The 21,785-nt window shown below is 34.9% G+C and overlaps 1 protein-coding gene across 3 annotated transcripts in view; it reads left to right on the top strand.

The window, feature by feature from the left end:
- Positions 1 to 21,785, top strand: part of LOC140715353 (kinesin-like protein KIF20B) — a 73,535-nt gene that overhangs the window by 22,656 nt on the left and 29,094 nt on the right. For all 3 annotated transcript variants that reach the window (XM_073027418.1, XM_073027419.1, XM_073027417.1), the window contains exons 11-20: positions 1,005 to 1,151; positions 2,692 to 2,854; positions 3,961 to 4,233; positions 5,069 to 5,208; positions 6,094 to 6,241; positions 8,166 to 8,403; positions 10,785 to 10,840; positions 12,141 to 12,245; positions 17,617 to 17,764; positions 18,651 to 19,881. In XM_073027418.1, the coding sequence (XP_072883519.1) occupies positions 1,005 to 1,151; positions 2,692 to 2,854; positions 3,961 to 4,233; positions 5,069 to 5,208; positions 6,094 to 6,241; positions 8,166 to 8,403; positions 10,785 to 10,840; positions 12,141 to 12,245; positions 17,617 to 17,764; positions 18,651 to 19,881 (2,649 nt within the window). The remainder of the gene's footprint in view (positions 1 to 1,004; positions 1,152 to 2,691; positions 2,855 to 3,960; positions 4,234 to 5,068; positions 5,209 to 6,093; positions 6,242 to 8,165; positions 8,404 to 10,784; positions 10,841 to 12,140; positions 12,246 to 17,616; positions 17,765 to 18,650; positions 19,882 to 21,785) is intronic.

Raw genomic sequence — 21,785 nt, 5'->3', positions numbered from 1 at the left:
TACTGTATACTTGAGTAACCTCTTATAATTGCAGAATACTGTTTAGTCCTAGTCCTGCACTTGAGTTTTAGTTCACATTGTAATGCAAAGCAATGCCCAGATCAAGAAAAGTCTCGCATCTGCCAGAGCAATCAATTAAAGGTCATGATATCTTGTAAAAATAATCTTTTAACATTGCAAAAATGTCCCAGGTACTGTATTTGTGGCATTAGCACACAAAAAATAATGATACTAGGTCACTTAGCAGATTGTTTGAACAGATAACCAAAAATCCTTCCAAAGAAATCAGTTTTTAAAAAAAGAAAACATCTTGAAGAAAAGAAGTTTCTCAGCTTGAAATATTATTTAATCCCATTCATAGTCCTTCCCTCCACTGACTTGCTAAGTTCCTCTGGTATTTTGTGTGAGTTGCCCATTGATTTAAGAGTAATTTGATGGGGGCTGTGGTAGTTGAAGCACGACTGCCACTGTTGACTTAATTATGATGAATAGCATAGCGGTTAGTGGACACTATTATAGCTCAGAGTTCTGGAGTTCAGATTAGAATTCCAATGCTGTTCTGTTACGAGTTTGTACATCCTCCCTGTGGAATGCAGGCATTTTCTCTGGGTGCACCAGTTTCTTCCTAGAGTTCAAAGATGTACCATGGGTTAATTAGTTATTGTAAATTGCCCTGTGACTAGGTTAGTGTTACTCTATACTGTATTGCTAAATAAATAAAATTGACGACTGTCAGAATAGGGAAGTCTAGATATCACTTGATGAATGCAAGGCTGAGGAGTTTTGAGAAGAAATATGAAGCCATGGAGGAATTGTTAACTAAAAAGATAATTTTAAAAAGACTTCTCTAAAAGGTAAATCAGCAAACCTAGATGGAGAGGTTGTAAGGTACAATGAGGTTAACTTATTTGGATTTGTTTAAATTCATGATGAGAAGATGAATATTAGCATAAATCATTTAATTTTGGTTCTGTTACTTTTGCTCTTGGCTACTCCACCTACAGGTTGTCTCTTTGTGATCTTGCGGGATCAGAACGGAATGCAAAAACAAAGAATGAAGGTGACAGATTGAAAGAAGCTGGAAACATTAATACCTCTTTGCTGATTCTTGGAAAATGCATTAATGCATTGAGACATAACCAAATTTCAAAGTAAGAGGAACCTTTATTCTATGCTCTCTACTCATAAATAAAGTGCTTGCTTAAACTTATTCTTAAGTTTTAATGCAATTTTAATGCAGCTTTAGCAGAGTTAAAAATTGCAAATGAATGATTTTTTTTAAAAATTTGCTTTCATCCTCTGTCTACATGTTATTTTAAGATGAAATCCCTAATAATGAGAGACTGATGTTTTGTAATCTCTGATAATCCAACAATTAATGGTTTGGAATTTGTGATAGAGAGGGTTTGTGGTCAGAGGGTAAGGGTGAGTTTAGGAACATGAATAGGTTTGTAATTGGAAAACTTGTAAACTTCATATTCATCCTTAATCTTGGTAGTTCATTGGAAATTTATTGTACACTAACATTTTACAAAAACGCTGAAATAAAAATGTGTTTGGCAATTGATAGGTGTAACGTCCAAAGATCTGAAAGTAGTCTTCCTTCTTGTCCCTTCTCTTCTTACCTGTCCATCACTTATCTCTGGTGTTCCTCCTCCCTTTCCTCATGTGGTCCACTGTCTTTTCCTATCAGATTCCTCCTTCAGCCTTTTATCTATCTCTTCCACCTAACATCTCCAAACCTTTTACTTCATCCATCCATTCATCCCTCCTTCCCTATCTACCCACCTTCCCCCTCATTTGGTTTTGCCCATCCCCAGCAAGCTTGTACTCCTTCCCCTCCTCCCATCTTTGTATTCTGGCCTTTTTCCCTTCCTTTCAACCCCTGATGAAATATTGACTGTTTATTCCTCTCCTGAGTTCAGTGTGCATCTGGTTGATGTAAATTAGTTAGCTTGGGTTTCCATGAGATAAAAAGATATATCAACTTAGAACCTGGAGAGAAATTTGAGAACTTTAGGCTCTAACTGAGGTACTAAATAGTAAAGTGAGATAAATGAAGTGAATGTTTATTCATTGAAAGCAAGTTTAATACACACCTGAATAATCTTACTCAGGGAAATAAAGGTACATCAATCTGAATTATAATCTTGTTTTCTTTTTGTTTTTTTAAATCATCTTTTACATCTACACAAGAAACAGAAGAGGCTTGATTTAATGTCTTGCCTGAAATATGGCATCTTTAGCATTTCAGCATTAAGATTTTGCCTAGATTAAATCTCTGGAATAGTTTGAGAATAGCTGACTTAGCTCTAACACCATGACTCGGAATCCACCAGCAAGTTACTACTTAATGCATTGATCCTAACAATTCAAACTTTGGGTTTATTTGCCAAAGCTCTGATAAAACTTCATTTTGCCTGCTATAATCAAGGGCATCAAGTTTTTAATCATAGCAGCTTAATGTACAGAAAATCTAAAGTTTTCTGCTGCTGCATTAAACATCTCAGACAAATTTTAAAACATTTTGCTGATGAACTCTTTAAAATTGAAGTTTCTGTTGACATACTGTATGTTCATGAAATTTCTGTAAGTTATTTTTTTGGACATTTCTTACTTTAGAAAAGGGATTGTCTTATCAGTGAGATCCAAAAAATAATGACCTTTTTAAAAATATTTTATTTCTCTTAGGACACACAGCCATGTTCCATTCAGAGAGAGTAAGCTTACTCGCTATTTCCAAGGGTATTTCTCTGGGAGAGGAAAAGTTTGCATGATTGTTAATATCAACCAATGTGCTTCTATGTATGAAGAGACACTTAATGTCCTAAAATTCTCTGCTGTCGCACAGAAGGTAAGTTAAGTTTATAAACTGCTATTATGTCATGATATGATGATTAAAATTTCAATTGTATAATTGAATGCCTCTGTGGTTTCTATCATTTACAGAATAATTGTGGTAGTTTAAAGTTCTCTAACAACCTGTGATTATGGTTTTATTCTATACAAACAGATTGGGGGTAGGGAACAAAATTATGTGGATTTGAGTAAATTTTAGTTGTTTTCCTACAAATTTAAGTTTATAACTGCTTTAGTTTTATTTCAAGAACATCATACCTTCTCCTTGTGGCACTTAGTAAGCTCATTTGATTCCATGAATTTAATCAGAATTTCCAGGAATTGTGGTTGAAATGAAGACCAGTTCAAATATTCTACTAATTTAATATTATCAAATCTGTAACTTGCATATGAAAATAATTGGAAAATACAAATTACCATTGTTTTTCACTAGACTCTTAGTATGCTTAGCACTGCTATTGCCATTCAGAACTTAGATATCTATAGATACTGACAATAGCTTCTGTTTTTTAATGTATTATTCCATTTCTCATTGCTAAGCACGCAGAGTAATGCAAGCCAAATTGCACATACAGCCATTGACATACATGTATGGATTTATGATAAGGAGCTTTGAGTAAATGATAGTTCAATAAGTGGAAGGGAAATGTTTATTTCTCTTACATATACATGTAGGTATGGTCCGTAGGTCATTGACTGAAACACTTGGTAGTAGATAAATTCTAATTGGGAGTTGAATATTTGAAAAGTCTTGATTAGAACTAATTGTATAGATCTTTCAAACACTTGACACAGTAATTGGCACTTTTTGTGTCAAAGGGAATCGTTTAACAGCATCTAGTTGCAATTTGGAATCAGATTTATCAGCACAGTTACTATTTTCCAGGTTTTGATAAAGGAATTGTGGGGACAATAAGTCTCATGTTGCTCAATTCTCGATCTCACTCTATCAACTGACTCTGCCTCCTATAGTATGACTTGGAGCAGCACTTCCTTTTCGTTCTAAGCGCATTATTGCCAGATGGACTTGGAAATTAAACAATTTTGGGTAAATCCCATAAAATATTTTTGGATGCCTTATTGAATTATTCTTTCCCCTAGATTCTGCTTGATTGTTCAAAATTTTTTCCTGTCCGTTTGGTTTCAAAACGATCAGCCAGAGCTCTTTCACTGATTATCAATAATGCAGAAACTGAATCCTCTTTGGTGAAAAGAGAAACAATCTCTTGGGATGCTAGTCTTGAGGATGTTGTTGAAATGGAGGAAGGTGATTCAGAGGCAATCGATCTAAATGATGTGAAGCAGATGGAAGAGGAGGAGGAAGAGGAGGAAGAAGAGGAAGAGAATATAGTAATAGGAAAAAGCAATTATGAGGTAAATACATTGCATTTTTCCATCTTGCTACAAAACTGAAAATATTTTTTACTGTGTACAATCTTAAATTGAAGATAATTATTTGCTAAAAGCTTCATAAACTTCATGATATATTTTTAAATGGAGGTTGTTGATGTGGTTTGGTTCATTACATTGATAACCAATGTTCCAGATAATGAATTCAATGTGCATTAGAAAGAAAAAGCAGTGACTAATCTATTAAATGTAAATTAGAAGTTAGTAGTTCCAGCCAACACCACACTTTGTGATGTATGCTGAAGTCAATATCTCAAAACTGGTGACTTAGTTCATGTTTTTTTTTCCTTTGGCTGTTTTTGTTAATGGAAGTTCTCCGCAACTTAACAGTGCGCAAAATGGCCACATTATAAGAGTTATAATTCTGTTCATTACCTTAAACTTTGGTTGAAACAGGTCCTTGATTTGCAGTTATTTTCTTTGAATGAGAAAAATCTGCTATCTGATCCTCCTAAGGTAGGGGTCTATAGAGGTCAGCCTCAGATTTATGGATAGTGCTTTTTGGAATCCAACATTTAATGATGAGGGAAGAATGAAGAGAAATCGGTATTATAGTCAGCTATTCCTCTTTGCCAATGTAAAGTTGATTTGATTTCTAACTTTTCCCTACCAATGGATCATTGGTGTAGAACATTCATCCTGTGGCTTTGCACAGAAGCTTTGCAAATTTGCTGTTGTAAGAATACTACACTTCATCATGTTTAGTGCTGTTTGATGGTATTTTCCACGTTATACTTTTAAATGTTTCAGAGTTAAATAACAAAATTGTTCGGTTCTGAATTTTGTTTTCAAAATATAGAAACTACTGGCTTATATACAAGATCTGAAAAACAAGATTGTTGAGGAAAAAAAAGAAAAGGTGATCATGGAAAATAAAATCCGTGAAGAAGTTTGCCAAGAAATGGAAAAATACATGTCTCAGTTTGAAAATGCTTTAAGGTATATTGTGGGTGATTTTAATGAAGCTAATAATGTTCTCAATTTTGAAAGTACAATTTTGAGAGAGAATGATTTTTAATATTATGAAATCACTTAAGAAAAGCTATGATAACTTTTGATATGAGATAACTGCCACTCTTTGCTTTCAACCTCTTCATGTCTGAAACTGTGACGATTAAAATGCAAGAGGGATCTGACATTTTTTTAAAAAAAGTAGTTTCTTGGATTTGTATGTAAATGTTACATAATTGTGTATTTCCTGAGTACTTAATTGCTTAAGTACAAAGGATCATCAGATTTTAAAACATTATTATGTCTTTTTCATATCCTAGGCAATGCAAAATAAGCTACAATAAATTGTTTTGGGATTATTCCAATCAAAGAAAACTCCCCCAGTGAATCAGCAAAAAGCAAATTTACATTATCAATTTCAAATCAGTTCTGTTTCCAAGTGTTAACAGGTTCTCTTCCTGTTTCCTGATTTTTTGATTTCTTCTTTCCATCTTTTTTTAATCATTGGATCAAGTACCATGACCTATTTTAAATGGTAAACTAGCAAAGTAAGAGTCTTAAAGACATATCAGTGCAGATTGTCAAGGAGAAAGTTTCATAGCAGGGTAACAGTATATTTCAGATATTGTCTAGATCCTCATTTGTTTATTGTATTCCATGTCCATATTTTATACTTCATTCTCCAAGTTTCTCTGAACCACTAGGAATGCAAATTTTCCCACTCTTTTCACTTCATAAGATCCTGTACGAAAACCTAACCTAAATTGAGATTCTCTATAGCTGGAACATTGCCTGTTGGGCATTTATGGCATTCATTAAATGGAATTTCATTACATTTACTTTTCATTTAGGTCATTGTTTTTTTTTTCCTAGGGAACGTGCAAAGGAAGATAGTAGATTAACAGAAGATAGAATTGAAAAACGCAACAATATATTTCAAACTTTAGTCAAAACATATGTTGCTATTGACCAAAATGAGAATTCTATTTCTGAAGAATGTATTCAACCAGAAGTCAGTCAGGTGGGTATGTTTATGTTTTCAGTTGAAACTATAATTTAAGAAATTCATTTGTATTCTTGAGAAACCACATGTGTATTTGCTTTTTTAAAGCCTAATGTAACCAACTCTGGTTTGAAATTTTGTCTTTCTCATCTAATTTCTGTTTTTTTTTTAGGTTATTTCTGGCACTGGTTAATAGTAGAATCATATCAATGTAATGTAACACATCATTGAGTCGTGGCTGAAAGAAGGCCATAGTTGGGAGCTTAACATCATAGGGTATACTTTGTATCGAAAGGACAGGCAGAAAGGCATAGGCGGTGGTGTCGCCCTGTTGGTAAGAGATGGAATTTCATCTTTAGAAAGAGGTGACAAAGGGTCAGAGAATGTTGAATCTTTGTGGGTAGAGTTAAGAAACTGCAAGGCCTCCAAGTTGTAGCCAAGATGTGGGGTTGAGATTGCAAAGGGAGCTGGAAAAGGTACGTAATAAGGGTAATGTCACAGTTGTAATGGGGGACTTCAATTTGCATAGAGATTGGGGAAAATCTCATTTTTGGGAAATATTTAGAGTCATGGAGCATGCATGAATACAGGTTCTATGGCCCAACAAATCCAAGCTAAACATCATGCCAATCTAGCTAGGCCCAATTTCCTGTATTTGGCTGATATCCATCTAAGCCTTGCGGCATGTTGCTTTACTGCACCTGCCTCAACCACTTCCTTGGCAGCTCATTTCATATATTCAACACCCTCTGCTTGAAAAAGTTGCCCCTCAGGTCCCTTTTAAATTTTCCCCTCTTACCTGTTACCATCCATCATATCTAATCTATGCCTCTCATAATTTTAAACAGTTCTATAAGGTTGCCCCTCACTCTGTGGAATAAAGACTTAGTCTGGCCAACCTCTCCATATAACTCAGGCCCTCTGGTCCTGACGCCTCATCATAAATCTTGTATACTCTCATTCCAGTTTAACTGCATTTTTCCTATAATAGGGTGACAAAACCATACCCAGTTCTTCAAGTATGGCCTCACCAATGACATGTACAACTGCAACATAATTTTCTCATTTCTATACTCAATACCCAGATTGAAAAATCAGATCAGAATCGGGTTCAATATCATTGGCATATGTTGTGAAGTATGTTGTTTTGCAGCAGCAGTATATTGCAATAAATAATTAAAAGACTACAAATTACATTAAGAAATATATCTATTATAAATAAATATGTTGTCCATTCAGAATCTGATGGCGGTGGGGAAGAAGCTGTTCCTAAATTGTTGAGTGTGTCTTCAGGCTCTTCCTCCTCCTTGATGGTAGCAATGAGAAGCGGGCATGTCCTGGGTGTTGGGGGTCCTTAATGATGAATGCCAGCTTTTTGAGCTATTGCCTTTTGAACATGTCCTCGATGCTGGGGAAGCTAGTGCCCATGGTGGAGCTGGTTGAATTTGCAACTTTCTGTAGCTTTTTTCAATCCTGAATAATGACCCTTCCATACCAAATGAGGATACAACCAGTTATGATTGTCTATCGGTAGATTGTATATCTGTAGAAACCTGCATGAGTCTTTGGTGACATAACAAGTCTCCTCAAATTCGTAATGAAATATAGCAGCTGTTCTGCCGCCTTTGTAATTGCATCAATATGTTTGGCCCAGGATAGATCTTCAGACATGTTGTCTTGAAGCAGCTCACTCTTTCCACTGTGATCCCTTGATAAGGACTGGTTGTGTGTTGCTGTGACTGAAGTTCTCAATCATTTCCTTGGTTTTATTGACATCGAGTGCAAGATTGTTGTTTTAAGATCTGCATATTTAAAAATAGAACAATATTCAAAGACATTCAATGGTTTTTAATCATATGATGGAAGATTAAATATTGATATTTAGTCAGCATGCTATTAACATTTCCAATTCAATGATCTTTTCTCTCATTTACAATGGTAGTTGTCCAATCCACCAAATTCATCAAAATATGAGAGTCTGGTTAATACTAATGTTATGGGATACATCAAATCCTTGGAGCCAGATGTTGCTGAAATCAAGAAGCAAGCTGAAATAATCCAACACCATCTGGTATCTGCTCCAGATCCTCAGGAGACTGTTGCACAACTGGAAGCTCATTTAGCTTGTGTCATTCAAGAGCTTAACAAAACAAATGAAGAATTGAATAAGAACACTGCTGGTAAGTCTCAATGAAAATAGTGTGAAATTTTATAATTAGCACGTTATTTAATGTTACAGTCGTGTTTTGGGAGGGATATAACTGAAGTTATTTTAATACTGAGCAAAGTAAAAGGATAGCATAGCAGAATTCACTTTTGAAACTATGACCAAGTCCAGAGGTCTACTTTGTTTATATGGTACAATCATAAATGATATCTGAGCAACTGATGTGAAATATGGAAAAGCAGTGGAAAGGTTCAATTGTTTTAAGCCTTGATGAATGGATGGACAGATAGATACTTTATTGATCCCAAAGGAAATTACTATGTCACAGTAGCATTACAAGTGCATAGATATAAATATTAGAAGAGAAGTAGAAAGAATAAAAAATAAGTTGCCAAAAACAATTTAACAGGAGCAGCTCATCACTTCCCCAGCTATAGGTTGACTTATTGGAGAGCCTAATGGGAGTAATAGCTTAGGAATGAAAAGCTAGAAAGTCATCCTAAAGAATAATTAGAAGTGGGAAACTTAATTCTTTTATAGGATTAATCAATAATCATTTGTAGAATCAAAACCATTTTGAAGACTTAATATGAATCTTCCATGTTGTGTACCATGATGTGGAATGGGGAAAAAAATTGAAAGCAATACTAGCAAACCAAGATTAGTTATTTACAAGATGGTGTTGAGCCATAACTAACAACAGAATTGTATTTCACAAAAATCAATAAAATCATGGTCAAAGCATATCCTTCACTCCATTAAGAGTATCATAGTAGTTTAATGAGTATTGTAATAGAGCATGCAAGGGCCAAAGCTGGACATAGTTAAAAACAAAAAAAAAGCAATGGCAGCAAAAGCGGTATGTGATGGCCAAAGGCAAGTGATCTTACAAGCAAAAGATCAGGTACTATTCTGCCACATCTAGTCATATATTGTGTTGGATGATCTCATGGGAGACTTCAAGAGCACTCCTATCCCCTTTAGTTATAATAGAGTTTAACAAGCAAGTGCAGAGGAAGCATGAAGCCCTTGCATCCATCTTCAGGAAGAAGTACAAAAAGACAAATCTGCTTTGGGCTTTTTCCTGAGGACCCACCATCATAGAGCAGTCTTCAACCAATTTGATTCTGTATAGGTGGTATTAATAAATGGTTGAGAATACTAGATACAGCAAACTATACAGAACCAGATAGATAACCTTTACAGCTGTAATGATGAAAATGTGCTCCAGGTTAAGTTGTGTCTTCAGCAAAACTGCTCCTTTACAGCCACAATACTAGATTTGCTCAACAATGTCGAAAGTTCTCAAGTTATGTCCTGTTCTCCAGTTATGTTCTGTCCACTATAATACGTATCTAATCTGGATAACTCCTGGCCAATCAGTGAATCTTTTCTTCAGTAATATAATGGAATTAGTAATTCACAATACTAGTAAGTGGTATAATAGCAGCTCACTAATAAGCTACTCTCACACATAAGTTTGGATTTTACTGGGACCAATATGCTTTAGTTCTTGTTGTAACCTTGGTCCAGAAATATCACACTTCAAAGGGTCATTGCACTTGACTTGCAGTAGACTTTGACTGAGGCATCTCATGTAAAATTGAAGTAAGTAGATAGAGTAGAACAACTGTCTGGAATGATACCTCACATAAGGAAGATGGTTAAGAGGTTGGAAGTCAGTCATCTCAGTTGAAATACATAACTGCATTTATGCTAGGCCTAACCATGTTTAGCTGCTTAATCAATAACCTTACTTTCAGCATAAGGAACATGAGCGTCTTTCATGATAGTTATACAAACATTAATTAGGTGTGCATCTTTTCAGAAGATGGTATTTTTTGTTGGAGTGTAGCAAGATCTAAATGGCAGAAATCATGTGTTAGTAAGTGCCTAAAATGGTAGCCCAACATTCATTATACAATGTGAGCATATCCAACAAGTGAATCTGATCACCTACTTGCTCCAACCCAAATACTGGGTGGGAAGTTGGGAGTTGATTTTTTTTTTTTGGTGGGTCAACTTTGCCTTTTACTTGAATTTTTTTGGAGTTGGCGTAGTTTACTATCAATACTTGTTTGGCTTGTCAGTTATTTTTGGTTGTATGTTATAAGCAAGTTCAATTTCAAAGTCGCTGAAATGTAGATGTTCAGGCACACATTTAAAGATCCTATAGAAAGGGGTTTTGATAACTCAAAGCATCATTCACTTGGGCCATTAGCCATTATTGCACCTTGCTTGTGTTATGAATTCCTATTTGATCAATTTTATGCAGGTTTTTTAGTAAATTAACTAATAATGTTTGCCAAAGCTGTATTGTCTTTTTTTATTCTAAGCTGTCAGAACTTTTGTGTAGGTCTCTATACTTAATGCTCTTGTTTTTAATTTTTTTAGAATTGGAGACATATAAAAAAACTGAAGTTGAGAGAAAATCAAATGAAGCGCATAAGGTGACTATTTTAACATTACAGTACACATCAAGTCTTCAAATATTCTCAAGTTTATATCTGTTTCTATTGAAGAGCTAGTACAGCCAGCACCTGAATTACGCAAGGGTTCTATTCCTGAAACAGTCATTCTGTCAGTAATGTCTGCTTTTAATAGTTCACCATATCATATATATTGTATGTAGATTGGGTATAATTTCATTCAATAATCGCCCTATAACTATTCTTCATTAATCTCATGGAATATATACTGCATCCAATCATTAATGAATACCATGAAACATTTTATTTGTTCTATTTTGCAAAGTGAATTTTAATGGGGAGAATTGGCATAAAATCAAGCTTTCATAAATCGGGGCAATTGTACCCAGAGAATCCCCGTCTCCTGCTTTGGCATTTTGCTTTAGAGCTCTTTGAGAATAAAATTTTAAAAAGACCAATTTGCATTTCATTTTCCTGTTGAAGGATTTTACTATAGCACACCAAGAATTTAAATAATGATATTCTAGTCAGATTTGGTGCCTTGTTCTGTATAAATTGTTAGTTCTGTGTTACTTTTTAATGGCACCCTTGACTTCTCTTTTTAATGTGATGCCATCATTCATCTAATATATGAAATTGGTTGTAATGTAGCTTGTTTTAAAAATGTCAATTCTATTTGCAGATTGATTAATTTAACTGCAATAATTAATACAAGAGCTAATGTGGCAGAGTGTGATGGTTGGTAGAAATGAAAATGGAGATGGAGTAAAAATCATCTTATAGTTATTTTCACAGATTTTTTTTATTCATTTAAAGCCTATTTTTATAGCACAGTAAAACTTGTAAAGAAAACTGTTTACTATACAAGGCTTGATAGATGGATGAGTTAAACAATTCCAGAACCCAAGGGAAATGCAGTGGAGCATGAGGAATGATTTTTGAAGTTTAATGATAGCAATGACTAATTGTGCATACATTGTCTGATGTCCTGACTGATTATTTACTGATACATAACTTGTTACTCCAGGAAGGGATTTGGTCTTTTACTTTTCCACCATCTTTCTGTCATCTATGAATCACAGCTTAGCCCTTATATTTAAGCTGCTTTCTGTTTACATGCTCTGAAAAACTGGAAGAGCCAAACCCATTTCAGTTATAAGTGCAATCCCTAAGGTGACATAGAAAAGTTGTACAGGAATTATTTTTTATTCTCCTTTCTGCTAGGCTGTTTTATTTAATAACTGCCAATGCTCCAATACAGCTACAACTTAAAAGAAAATTTTGTGTTTTGACCTGCTTTTGTTTAAATAAAAATACATAGGAAATGGAGATCAAAAAGTTGATGGATGAATTGATTCTCAAGGATGCTGATTTGAATAAAGTGAAAAACCTGCTTGCAAGTTATGAAGAAAGAATGGACGAATATGTGAGTTTCTAATTAGATTTAGAAGATTATTATGGAACAGTCGATCTGTTTAGTATGAAAGTTTTTACACTTTATATTAGTTATCATGAACTGACACATTTTAAGACTTTCAAGTTAAGCTTTCTTACTTTTTTGAATTTAAGATATTTGACTATTGCCTTGATAAATGACTCTCAAATGCCTTTTGGGCTTGGAAATGATTTTCTTAGTGCTGAGCTTTCATCCGATCAAATATCAATACTGAGCCCCATAAGTTTAATGTCTACATTAGCTTCCTTGTGAAACCCCACTGGTTTCCTTGGTTGCGCAAATCTAGGGAAGATGCTCTCCAGTCCCGCCAAACCCATGAGATTGAAATGGCCCTCCCTGGTTTGTGTGGATACTGTGTAATTTGCTACCCTGTACAACTCAGTGTCAAGAAATAACAGACAGCATACTGCATATGACAAAAGGAGTTATGCTTGTGAAACTTACTTAACTGAAGGGTTAGTAAAGAAAGAACAAAAAGGGTCCATTAAAATTAAACAGTCAAATATGCACAAGTTGGGTCATGCTCATGCGCTGGGCACTCAGTCTGTGTGAAAGCACACACCACCTTCTGAATGTCGCTCGCAATCTATCTCAAACATACAGGTTTCCTACCAGGTCGTATCCTATGACTTGTTCTCCCCAGTGTCTTCTCTCTTCGTCTTCCACTGAACAAAAGTTCCAAGGCCAACCTTAATGTCTCTTACCAAAATAAAACCTCCCCCAGTCCCACCATCCTTATTGGATGGCACACATTCCTCATTATTCCTTATCATCAACAATAACCTAAATAGGCTAAATGAAATACCTACAACATAACAGTAAAGATGCTAACAAGGGCATTACACTTGTTTAACATGAGTATTCATTTTTTCTCATTTCTGTTCTCTTGTTTCTTTTACACATATTTGTTTGCACTTCAGTCACTTCTGTATGTGGCAAAGCAGACCACTTCCTAAAATATTAGAAATACTTAATGAGGACTATGTGCTTGAAGTTAGTGGTTACCCTGCTTAGAGATCCTGGAGTTAAAACAATTGGCAAGCATTTTATTTTAAAACCTTGAAGTTCTGGAGTCAGGTGGACTGAAACTATACCATTCTTACTTTGAAATTTAAAGGCCAGTTAAAGATCCTGGTCTAGAAATCCAACTGCAGAGTTATATTTATCTCATGTTTTTAAAAAAAAAAAAAAAAGAATGCACGTTCAATGGAGTGAAACATGAAGATTTTTTTCTGGACTGTTTTTAGTTACTTATGTTTGACTGAACACATTGGTGCTCTAACATGTCAGACTGTATTTAATCGTTAGACCCTCATTTATTGATATGTTGTCCTTAGAATGACCATCGTTGATTATTCCAATAGAACAGTTTTTTTTAATAGCACATTATTGAACTGGCAGTCTCGGTGCACCGATCATTGCAAAACACCATGGGTCACCGGTCACAAACCTCCATCCAGAGTAACAGTCTTCACTCCTACTCCGTCATCTGTGGGCAAGCCAGTTCTATATCCAAACATGCAATTCACCCTAGATCACATGCATTGTAATCTTCTGAATCAACCTACTGCGAGGGTCCTCATCAAGTGCATTGAAGCCCATAGAGATAATAACTACTGCCTTACTCTCATCAAGCACCTTTGTCACCTCAGTTGAATTTGTAAGGTATGACCTACCGCACTCAAAGCCATGCTGACTGACCCTATGCAGATCCAAATGTGCATGAATCCTAATCACCTAAATTTTGTAACATCTTGAATGTTTTGTTTTTAAAAAAGTGAAAAATATGTAAGAATCACAGCTTAGTGTAGCTTGATTGTAACATAACAGTGGTTAAAAACCATTGGTTTGTGGTAATTTTAATTTTTTTTAAAGTGAACAGCTGAATGTAAATTTGACTTTTGTTTCAAAAACATACCTGTTGCTGTCCTTGGGCTGAAAGCGTAAGGATCTTTTCCAATCTCCTTGAAAGTCTATAGAAAATCAAATTAGGTCTGGGGTCTGCAGTAGTTTCTTGCACATCTTTTTCAATTTAACGTTGTTTACATGTAAAATAGTACTGACTGCAATTTACATTTTAAACCCTAAATTCATCTATACTACTTTCAGTAGCTTTGGATGAATCCTTCTGAGAGGGGAAATGTGCAACTAAGCAAAAAAGGCTATTGACAATTATTTTAGTTAATACTATATTTCAATAATACCTTCTATGCCTTTTTAGTTGCAATTATACCCAGTTTTTCCATTATGTGTTATCTTCAGGTAGTGATCTAATTCCAACTATTGTACAATTGTTAATATTACAAACTTGTACTTTTGATAATTATACTACGTAACCTAATGCTTCTCTGCTCTGAGCTATCATCCTGCAGTGACTTTTCACTACACTAATGCTTAGATCAAGTCAAAGTGCAGTCAATTTTGCTCTGTTAACTAGCTTGATTCTCCTCTCTGATGTCATCCCCGATTGATTGGGCATGAACTTTTGTACTTTAGTGTACTTTTAACAATATCATTGCATTGTTGTCAGGTGATAGAAGAGTGTTTGCAGTCTGGCTGAACACAATCATATATTTTGCAGTTTTATGCTTGGTTTTTGGGTTAACCAACTTCTACTCTGCTACCCATTCACACCTAATCTATCTAATCTCAAACTAAGTTGCATAAATCTGAATTGTTTGTTTCTTGTCAAAATGGTGTGTTTCAGCACACATTAGCAATGTTTATATTCAACTTCACATTTGACTTGCATTATGTCTTACTAAAATGTAATAGGTTATTTTGATGTGGGCTGCAAAGGTTCAAATTTCCTCAATTTGGTTTCCAAATTATTAAAATAATCAAGGTCCCCATTTCATTTTTGTGTTGCTGTTACTAAATTATAATAAGGTATAGTAGACTGCATACTCCTAACTTTAAAAAAAAAAAGTACTGTTTGTGCTGTCACTTATCACAGATGGTGATTTTCAGGATATTTCTTTATTGAAAGTTTAAAAAAAATCAATAGAGCAGAGAAAGGGTTCTTTCAGCCCACCTTGATGCTCATGTATACTAATAAATGTTGTAGTTGTATCTTCATGATACATCTTCCACTACCACCTCTGCAACCTGTTCAAGACATTTCAGAGAGTCTCCTTTAAAATCCTCCCCATTTATCTGACCTATAACTGCAAACCTACTCAAATTAGTTTAAGCTTCTTGTATTTTATATTGTTAACTACACATTTTCAGTGATTATAGTCATATAGCATGCAAACAGGCCTTTCGGCTAACTGGTCCATCCATGCTGATCAAGATGCCTATCCAAGCTGCCAGTGTCTAGGTCCTTCTAAACCTTTCCTAACCATAAACCTGTCCAACTGTCTTTAAGAGGTTCTTCTGGGTAGTTCATTCCACATACATACCACCTTTCGTGTATTAAAAACAAGTTACCCATCAAGTTCCTATTAAATATTTCCTTTCTCATTATAAACCTATGTCCTATAGTTTTTGATTTCTCCAACCATGGGGAAAAAGACTGAGTGCATTCACCTTTAATATACCATTTATGATTTCTATACTATCTCCTCTCAGTCTCCTATGTTCCATGGAAAGTAGCTTGGCTATGATATATAAACCATATACAAACTTTGTAAACCATATAACAATTACAGCACGGAAACAGGCCATCTCGGCCCATCTGTGCCGAACGCTTGCTGTCACCTAGTCCCACCTACCTGCACTTAGCCCATAACCCTCCATTCCTTTTCTGTCCATATACCTATCCAAATTTTTTTTTTTAATGACAAAATCGAACCTGCCTCTACCTTGTACTGATAGCTCATTCCACACAGCTACCACTCTCTGCGTAAAGAAGTTCCCCCTTGTGTTACTCCTAAACTTTTGCCCCTTAACTCTCAACTCATGTCCTCTTGTTTGAATCTTCCCTACTCTCAATGGAAAAAGCCTATCCACGTCAACTTTATCTATCCCCCTCATAATTTTAAATACCTATATCAAGTCCCCCCTCAACTTTCTACGCTCCAAAGAATAAAGACCTAACTTGTTCAACCTTTCTCTGTAACTTAGGTGCTGAAACCCAGGTAACATTCTAGTAAATCTCCTCTGTACTCTCTCTATTTTGTTGACATGTTTCTTATAATTCAGTGATCAGAACTGTACACAATACTCCAAATTTGGCCTCACCAATGCCTTGTACAATTTTAACATTACATCCCAACTCCTATACTCAATGCTCTGATTTATAAAGGCTAGCATACCAAAAGCTTTCTTCACCACCCTATCCACATGAGATTCCACCTTCAGGGAACTATTCACCATTATTCCTAGATCACTCTTATGGCTTACTTCCATAGATACTGTGGGTTCTGAAATCAATGTGGAACCTGTAGATTCTACCATAGGAATAAACAGGGGGTGTCTGACAGGGAGATCAGTAGCTTATGAGGAAGTATGCTTATCACACATGGATTTGGTTCTTGATGCCTTCCACAAGCACCTTTCCTCTTTAAGTGATCATGGACTAAAGATTCCCAGGAGTATGTGGGATCATTGTAATTTTTCAAGAAACTTCAACAACATATTTGACTCTTTGTCCTTTCCACCTCTGAGTATAAATGGGACAATGCTGCAACCTGATATTGTTTGCTTATTGATGTATTTGTTTATTCTTCCAGAGGATGTGGATGGGTATATTACTGCTGTTCATTGGGGCATAAATATAGAAAAAGGTATTTTTCACCATAGAAGCTAGATAGATTATCTTGCATAATTCCAGGCTGAATCTAAGATAAAGAAATCGATCCTTTATGATTGTGTAAAATTGTGTCTCAGAGTATCAGGGAAAAAGAATGGATTCTTTCCCTCTGCTATCAGATTTCTGAACAGACAGTGAACCCATGAACACTACTTCACTATTTTTGCACTAATTTTATGTATTTTTATATGTATTGTAATCTGTAGCATTTTTATGTATTGCACTGTACTGCTGCTGCAAAACAAATTTCATGTGATAAATCTGATTTTGATTTTCTTGATGAAATTTTGTTATAATTTGGTAGATAATTTTTTTGTCATCAGTATAAAATACTTAGATGGGTGTGGTTCATAATGCTTTGTTATTCTTATGAACTCAAATTTTAAGTATCTTTATTATATAAAACCTTTTTGAATACAGTAAGTACTTTTTCCTCAATATGCCTGAATTAGACTTGTGTCCTTGGTATGCTTTATAAAAATCAGCCTTTTCAGCTTTTTTTTTACTTTGCCCCAATTATCTTTTTAGAAAAGTTTATAGTGTGACTCTATAGTATTTTAAATAAATATTTTCTCTTATACGTAGAGCAAAACTATGGAAAGCATTCAAGGAATGTTGGAAACATATAGTAGAACTGAAGTTCCAAACAATATGCTTATGGGAAATCCTTCAATAAACAACAAAGGTACTTATGAAAGTTATCAACAGGAAGATGAACCACCTTTCAAGAAAGGTACGACTTTTTATTATGAGCTGTATATTTGTATGATAGGATTGATGGTTAAGCATTTAGACTGCTGAAGAGTATGTTTTGCATTTTCTACAAATCTTCATGTCTATAAATTATATTTTGTTTTTATTTTTCCCTGCAGCACTTGTACACAGGGTTCTTATGAACACTTTTTTAAAGCAAACTACAGAGGTTTGATTGTTAGATTGCCAAAAATAATCTTTCACTTTAATTTGTGTGGACCTAGCTAAGTTAATTGATAGATAATGCCACTCTGGGTGAGCACACATTCAATCTAATGAAGTCTGCAATGATTTTTTTTTCTGACAAGCAGCATGCCCCAAAATTGCTAAACTGTATTTTTAGATGCCATAATGGATTTATACGCAATTTCTGTTTGTAATTTTGATGAATTAGCCTTCTGAAAATTCAAGTACACTTCATTGATGGATCCAGCCCTATCTATTCTACCAGTTATCTTCAACCATCAGGTTTCTCGTGGATCATTTTATGCATGGAATTTGAAATAGTGTGTGTATTCGGCGTTCTCTAAAAAAAACTTAGAGAAAAAAACTTGTTGCTGCTTCGGCTTTTAATTGTTTATTTCAATCTGTCATACAATATTGTGAAGGTACAGTGTTGGTGCATGGGCTGCTTTTTGCTCCCATTCCCATTCCTCCCAAAAATGCATTCTCCTATTTCACTTTTTATGGTTCATACATTGGTTTGAAAAGCAATATGTTAACAAGCCCATTTGTGCTTATGTGTAAGTATTTTTTGAAGTCTGCTACGCTAAAGTACTGATATGTTTTCTTTTGTTATTGATAATCAAGTGTTAAATTTATGTACTTCATTTTATTTAGCAAAGATGTTTGAACTTGTTTTATAGGTTCATTAAACAAATGCACAAGCATGAAAACTCTTGAATGGAAAGTTGAAGGTATGAGAAATGAATTAACTGCTAAAGAGAAAGCAGTGATAACATTACATGAAGAAATACAAAACTTAAAGGATCAGTTAACCTTAGCCCAAGAAAATCTCAACAATGACAAAAGCTTAAATGAAGAATTGAATCAATGTGTTGAAAGGCTTCAGTTGGATCTAACTTCTTCAGCTGAGACGATTTCCAAACTAACAGAACAGATTGAAAAGCAAAATTCAAATTGTGAAAAGTTAGGACTTGAACTTAAATTGGAGAAGGAATTAAATATGCAACAGTCTGAAAAAATTAAACAGCTCCAGACAGAGATCGAATTGTGTAGGAATGAAGTTACACAGAGAGAAGTACAAAATAAAACACTGGAAGATAAAATTGACGTACTAAGAAATTTCCAGAAGGAATCTGAATTGAGTATTGCAGAACTGAAATGTACCAAGGATCTCCTGGAAAATGAAAAGAAAGAATCTCTGGAAAAAATGACAGAAATTGAATCTCTACAGAAACAATTATCTATTCTTGCTCAAGAATTAGATGAGGCAAAAGCTGTAGTGCAAAGACGAGACAGTGGTCCCTTCCATAAGACAATTGAAAAGCTGCAGAAAGAGTACGAGGTTGTAGTTAAATTGTCATCACAAAAAAGCCAGCAAATCCAAGATTTGAATGAAGAGCTGAAGTGTCTGAAGAAGCAAAACGCAGACCTGCAGGCCACATGTACTGAACTGAAAGTAAATGAAACTACAACTCAGAATTTGCTTCAGGAAAAGGATGCCGAACTTAAAGAATTCAAAGCAAATTTTAAAGAGACTGAAAATAAGATCCAAGCTCTAATGCAAAACAAAGGAAATATTGTAGATCTTGAGAAAGAGATTGAAAATTATCGACACATAATGGAAGCTCAAGAGTTGGAAATCTCAAAGAATAAAGCCAATCTTACTAGATTTGAAGAACAATTGAAAGAGAGGGAAGAATACATTGCCAATCTGCAAAATAATTTACAATGTATGGAGAAGAAACTTGTTGACTCCAACAAATGTGTTGATGATCTTAAACTAAATTTAAAATCTCAAGAAGTTAGATTTAAGAAAGAGGTCAGAGAGGTGCAAGATAATTGGCATGCTATAAAAGAGACTATATCTAAAAAGGAAGGAGAACTGGAGAGTAAGCATCTTGAATTTAATAAGTAAGTATCGTGAAATGCATTACATGACAAATACACGAAGTTCTATTCATGGTGACCATCCATTTCTCTAGAATGGCTTTTTGATCAGAGCAATATTAGTTTACAATAACAAACATGTTAATACAAAAACAATTACTAAATTGAAAATAGTGATTAAATCATCTTATTCATCTAATTTTTGCTTCTATTGTAGTTTCAAGAATGTTTGCAAATATAGATCTACTTTTGATAAACATTTGTTAGTTTATGATTATACAAGATATACGTTCCTGAATTGACATAAAGTACAATGATTATATTTGATGTAATGCATGACCAATTTTGAGCAAAATTTGGTTGGATATTGTTTCAGCACATAAAACACATATAGGAAAGTGACCTGCACATAGTGAAGCAATAATATGAGCAAAATAATGGCAAGTTTACAAAATCTATAAGATTCAAGTGCAAAATTTTTATTTGACAGTCTTTGTCTTCCAAATGTCTATAAATTGTTTAAAAAATACAGGAAATTAAAGACATCAGTGAAACCTAGTCTAATATTAAGTCTTGTTTTTAATGTTAAGAATGTGTGGAAGGTCAAGTTTGACAAATCTTATTGAATATTTTGAAGAGGTTACTAGGAAAATTGACGAGGGTAAAGCAGTGGATGTTGTCTATATGGACTTCAGTAAGGCCTTTGACAAGGTTCCTCAGGGAAGGTTAGTTAGGAAGATTCAATCTTTAGGTGTTAATATTGAAGTAGTAAAATGGATTCAACAATGGCTGAATGGGAGATGCCAGAGAGTAGTGGCGGATAACTGTTTATCAGGTTGGAGGCCCGTGACTAGTGGTGTGCCTCAGGGATCTGTACTGGGTCTAATGTTGTTTGTCATATACATTAATGATCTGGATAATGGGGTGGTAAATTGGATTAGTAAGTATGCAGATGATACTAAGATAGGTGGCATTGTGGATAATGAAGTAGATTTTCAAAGCTTGCAGAGAGATTTAGGCCAGTTAGAAGAGTGGGCTGAAAGATGGCAGATGGAGTTTAATGTTGATAAGTGTCAGGTGCTACATTTTGGTAGGATTAATCAAAATAGGACATACATGGTAAATGGTAGGGCAGTGAGGAATGCAGTAGAACAGAGTGATCTAGGAATAATGGTGAATAGTTCCCTGAAGGTGGAATCTCATGTGGATAGGGTGGTGAAGAAAGCTTTTGGTATGCTAGCCTTTATAAATCAGAGCATTGAGTATAGGAGTTGGGATGTAATGTTAAAATTGTACAATGCATTGGTGAGGCCAAATTTGGAGTATTGTGTACAGTTCTGGTCACCGAATTATAAGAAACATGTCAACAAAATAGAGAGAGTACAGAGGAGATTTACTAGAATGTTACCTGGGTTTCAGCACCTAAGTTACAGAGAAAGGTTGAATAAGTTAGGTCTTTATTCTTTGGAGCATAGAAGGTTGAGGGGGGACTTGATAGAGGTTTTTAAAATTATGAGGGGGATAGATAGAATTGATGTGGATAGGCTTTTTCCTTTGAGAGTAGGGGAGATTCAAACAAGAGGACATGAGTTGAGAGTTAAGGGGCAAAAGTTTAGGGGTAACACGAGGGGGAACTTCTTTACTCAGAGTGGTAGCTGTGTGGAACGAGCTTCCAGTAGAAGTAGTAGAGGCAGGTTCGATGTCATTTAAAATAAATAAATAAATAAATAAATAAATGGATAGGTATGTGGACAGGAAAGGAATGGAGGGTTATGGGCTGAGTGCAGGTTGGTGGGACTAGGTGAGAGTAAGCGTTCGGCACAGATGGGCCGAGATGGCCTTTTTCCGTGCTGTAATTGTTATGTGGTTATATAGTTATATTAATGTGACTTCATTTTTAGCTAGCATCCAAGGTACAGTATGACAAC

Source organism: Hemitrygon akajei, chromosome 23 (genome assembly GCF_048418815.1).
Source record: "Hemitrygon akajei chromosome 23, sHemAka1.3, whole genome shotgun sequence".
Taxonomy (NCBI): Eukaryota; Metazoa; Chordata; class Chondrichthyes; order Myliobatiformes; family Dasyatidae; genus Hemitrygon; species Hemitrygon akajei.
Note: the sequence above shows the minus strand (reverse complement) of the source record. Positions and strands in the feature narration are given on the sequence as shown.